The sequence below is a fragment of the Nicotiana tomentosiformis genome, chromosome 3 (genome assembly GCF_000390325.3).
Source record: "Nicotiana tomentosiformis chromosome 3, ASM39032v3, whole genome shotgun sequence".
Classification (NCBI taxonomy): Eukaryota; Viridiplantae; Streptophyta; class Magnoliopsida; order Solanales; family Solanaceae; genus Nicotiana; species Nicotiana tomentosiformis.
In genome coordinates this window covers 69806499-69811510 of record NC_090814.1, presented here as the reverse complement: position 1 = coordinate 69811510, position 5012 = coordinate 69806499, and the positions used below count along the sequence as shown (strand labels likewise).

Genomic DNA, 5012 nt, shown 5'->3' with positions numbered 1-5012 from the left:
ATGTTCATGACATTATCTTTCATTGTTGGATGTTCATGATCCATGTCTACTATTTATATTGATCTTGTCGGCCCTTAAAGATAATAAGGAAGGTTAGATAAAATGTACGTTGGTGCTCGGCAAGTATGGCCCGGGTGCTAGTCATGACCCTCCAGTTGGGTCGTGACAATAGGTTAGGGGGTAGGGCGGGAGGCAAGGGAGATAAAGGGAACATGGATCTCTGTAGGTCGAGAATTGGATCATGGAACGTAGGTACATTGACGGGTAAGTCTATAGAGTTGGCGAGGATCCTCCAGAAGAGGAGGGTCAATATAGCGTGTGTCTAGGAGACAAGATGGGTAGGGTCGAGGGCGAAGGACGTAGACGGGTATAAACTTTGGTACTCAGGAGTCCAGAAAGGTAAGAATGGGGTGGGCATCTTAGTGGATAGGGAACTTAGAGAGTCTGTGGTTGAGGTTAGACGAGTGAATGATATATTGATGATTATTAAGTTGATGGCTGGAGAGTGCACCCTAAACGTCGTTAGTGCCTATGCGCCGCATGCGGGCCTAGATGAGGAGTTTAAATGGCGCTTCTAGAGGGGTTAGATGAGATTGTGCGCCAGGTTCTGCCTGCTGAGAAGCTATTCATAGGAGGGGATTTCAATGGGCATATTGGGTCGACCGCAGGTGGTTATGGTGAGGTACATGGAGGCTTTGGTTTTGGGGAGAGGAACGGAAGAGGTAAATCGCTGTTGGACTTCGTTAAGGCTTTTGGGTTGGTGATTGCGAACTCTAGCTATCCAAAGAGGGAGGGGCATTTGATTACTTTTCAAAATGCGGTGGAGAAGACTCAGATTGACTATGTCCTCCTCAGGAGGTGTGACAGAGAGCTGTGCAAGGATTATAAGGTGATTCCGGGTGAGATACTCACGACGCAGACTAGGCTCTTGGTGATGGATGTTGGTATTATGTTAAAGAGGAGGAAAAGGTCTTCTCGAGGAAGACTGAGAATAAGGTGGGGATCCTTAACTAAGGATAAAGCCCAAGAGTTGGAGGGGCGGTTGTCGGCTATGGGAGCATGGAGGAGCAGCGGTGACGCGAGCACTATGTGGTCAGAGACAGCATACTGTATTAGGGAGGCTGCGAAAAAGGTGTTAGGGGTCTCGACGGGCGTCTCTGGTGGGCACAAAAGAGACTGGTGGTGGAATAAAGTGGTCTAAGGTAAAGTGGAAGTGAAGAAGGCAGAGTGCCTGGAGTTAGTGGGGAGCATAGAAGAGGAGGAAAGGCGATCGTGCATGGAGAGGTATAAGGTAGCTAGGAAGGAGGCTAAGCTAGCGGTCACAGAGGCTAAGATTGCAGCTTATGGTCGTATGTGCGAGGAACTGGGGAAAAAATACGGGAAGAAGAAGTTATTCCGGCTGGCCAAGTTGAGAGAGAGAAAGGCTCGGGATTTGGACCAAGTGAGATGCATCAAGGACAAACATGGTAGAGTATTGATGGAAGATGCCCAGATTAAGAGGAGACGACAGACTTACTCTCATAACCTTCTGAATAAAAAAGGGGATCGGGATATTGTGCTAGGAGAATTGGAGCATTCCAATGAGTCACCGTGACTTTGGGTACTGCAGGCGTATCGATGTTGAGGAGGTAGTAGGAGCTATGCATAAGATGAGCAGGGGCAGAGCGACCAGGCTAGATGAGATTCTGGTAAAATTTTGGAAGTGTGTGGGGAGAGCGGGTTTGGAGTGGTTGACTAGGTTGTTTAATGTTATTTTTAAAGCGAATAGGATGCCGGGTCAGTGGAGGTGGAGTACGGTGGTTCCATTGTATAAGAAAAGGTGATATCCAGAGCTGTAACAATTATAGGGGTATCAAATTGCAGAGTCATACCATGAAAGTGTGGGAGCGGGTGGTTGAAGCGAGGATGAGGATGACAGTGTCTGTATCCGACAACCAGTTCGGGTTCATGTCGGGTTGTTCGACTACAGAAGCTATACACCTTGTTAGGAGGTTGGTGGAACTGTACAGAGAGAAGAAGAAGGATTTGCACATGATGTTTATTGACCTAGAGAAAGCGTATGAGAAGGTACCTAGAGGAGTTCTCTGGAGATGCCTAGAGGCAAAAGGTGTGTCGGTCCCCTACATTATGGCGATTAAGGACATGTATGATGGGGCTAAGACTCGAGTTAGAACAGTAGAGGCGACTCTGAGCATTTTGCGGTTGTAATGGGGTTACACCAAGGTTCTATGCTCAGTCCGTTCTTATTCTTCCTGGTGATGGACGCGTTGACACACCATATTCAATGGAAAGTGCCATGGTGCATGCTATTCGTCGATGACATAGTTCTAATTGATGAGTCGCGAGCCGTTGTTAACGAGAGGCTGGAGGTTTGGAGACAAGATCTTGAGTCTAAGGGTTTCAAGCTGAGCAGGACGAAGACAGAATACCTCGAGTGAAAGTTCAGCGCTGAACCGGTGGAAGTGGGCATGGATGTGAGGCTTGAATCACAGGTCATCCCGAGTAGAGGCAGCTTCAAGTACCTTGGTTTGGTTATCCAGAGGGGAGGGGAGATCGACGAGGATGTCACACACTGTATTGTGGTAGGATGGATGAAGTGGAGGTTAGCATCTGGTGTCCTGTGTGACAAGAGAGTGCCACCGATACTCAAAGGTAAGTTCTATAAAGCGGTGGTTAGACCATCCATGATGTATGGGGCTAAGTGTTGGCTCGTTAAGAACTCACATATCCAGAAGATGAAAGTAGCAGAAATGAGGACGTAGAGGTGGATGTGCGGGCACACTAGGATATATAAGATTAAGAATGATGATATTGAGGAGAAGGTGCACGTGGATCCCATTGATAACAAGATGCGGGAAGCGAGGCTTAGATGGTTCGGACATATTCAGAGGAGAAGCCCAGATGCGCTGGTACGGAGGTGTGAGCGTGTCACGACCCAACTGGAGGGTCATGACTAGCACCCGGGCCATACTTGCCGAGCACCAACGTACATTTTATCTAACCTTCCTTATTATCTTTAAGGGCCGACAAGATCAATATAAATAGTAGACATGGATCATGAACATCCAACAATGAAAGATAATGTCATGAACATACATAACATGGGACGACAAGACTGTCAAGAAACTATATATAAGGTACGAGCTATCATGATGCCATGAAAGACTATACAACAAAAATCAGCCGAAAAGGCATTCTAAACCATACATAAGTCGACACCTGTCTATGAGCCTCTAAAAGAACATAAGTGCTACAACATTGCCGGAACAGGGCCCCGACATACCCATAAGGTCTATAACAAAAATGCATACCAAGACCACGGCAAGTCCGGAGAAGGGATCTCGCCAATAACCGCTGAACTGGACAGCCTACTGTGGTGGGGGAGCTACGTCTACCTGTCTATCAGGACCTGCAGCACGACATGCAGCGTCCACAAATAAAAAGGACGTCAGTACGAATAAAGTACTGAGTATGTGAGGCAAGAAAGCATAAGTAAGAACAGTAATGTAAACATGGATAGAGAATATACAACCTGTGACATCTGGGTACCTCTGAGGGCTACTGACATGAAATACATGATACATACATATATATACATAAACTTTTAAAACATACGCCTTTGTGGGCATCACCATCATCATATCGTACCCGGCCATAATAGGCTCGGTAAAACGTACCCGGCCATCATAGGGCTCGGTAGAATCGTACCCGGCCACGTGGAGCTCGGTAAAACCCAACTGATCAGTGGTTGCACAATAGGTGCCGTACCCGGCCGACTATAGCGCGGCTCGGTAGAGTAAAATAGATACATATATATGATGCATGCTGGACTCATTGGAATCACATTTTGAACCTTTCGGAGTGACATAAGGTTGGTATCCTTCGTACACGTTATTAGGATTAACTCTTCATCAAGAATCTTATAAGAATCAGGAACTACCAACAACATTGATAATATAAGAATAAGAGAAGTAACATCAATATCAATCGTTTCATAAGAAGGGCAGCAATGTAAGTACTGCTAGCTTCTAAGAGTAGAGTATCTTTGGGAGCTCGTTCATTACATTATGTACAATTGGAGTCGTGCAAAAGAATGAAGGGGATAGCCTCACATACCTTGTATATACTTCCCAACCTCAAGCTATGCAAATATCATGACTCCTTAGTCTACAATAAGACAAATGACACTATCATTATCGTTTAAGCGTCGTAACTATTATGTATCGACCACAACCTATTTTACGATGAAACGGACAGCACCTCCCCTATTTATATGACTTCCCACAAGTCAATACAATCACCAAACAGCCCAAACAACATCATTAATAATCATATTGAGCCTCCAAAACAGTCCACCAACCAACAACATTACTACCAAGCTTTTCGATATATATTTCACAAGTTCTAGCTTCAACGACTTAGCTGCAACTTGGATAATCTTAAATATATATAGAGTAAGAGGTTCCTTACCTTTAAACAGAAAGAACAACTCCAATTTGACCTTAATTTTCCACGAAATATCCCTTCAATTCTGCCACAAGAACAAGGAAGCGAAACTAGCAATTAATTCGGGTTTTTCGGCACTAGAATTACTTTAGAAGACTTGAAATCACCTAGGGTTGATATTAAAAACTTGAAGGTGTATTTACAGGACATAAAACACTTAAAACAACCTCCCACACGAGCTGGAACAACACAAAAATCAGCAACAACAAGAAGAACAAGAAACTTACTAGCGCCACGGGATTCCCGACATTTGATTTGTGTTGTTTGCCCTTTGTTTGGGTCTTGGATCATGAGAGAACCTTGAGAGACTGTTTTTAGGGTTATAAGGTCTGAATATACTGAAAAATAATGACTTAAAACGGGGTTGAGGTATCTTATATATGTCCATATGTCTTAAACCGCCTTTGTGGGCCCCATAGAGAGCAGCTTGGCGCACTCTCGCGAAAATGCGAATATCTCTCTATTCCGAGATCGTATCAACGAACGGTTTAATGCGTTGGAAACTA

The 5012-nt window shown here is 44.9% G+C and overlaps 1 protein-coding gene across 1 annotated transcript; it reads left to right on the top strand.

The window, feature by feature from the left end:
- Nucleotides 1-565: 565 nt before the first annotated feature.
- LOC138907971 (uncharacterized) lies at nucleotides 566-1201 on the top strand. Its single transcript, XM_070198597.1, has one exon. The coding sequence runs from the start codon at nucleotides 566-568 to the stop codon at nucleotides 1199-1201; it is 636 nt and encodes a 211-aa protein (XP_070054698.1).
- Nucleotides 1202-5012: the final 3811 nt, after the last annotated feature.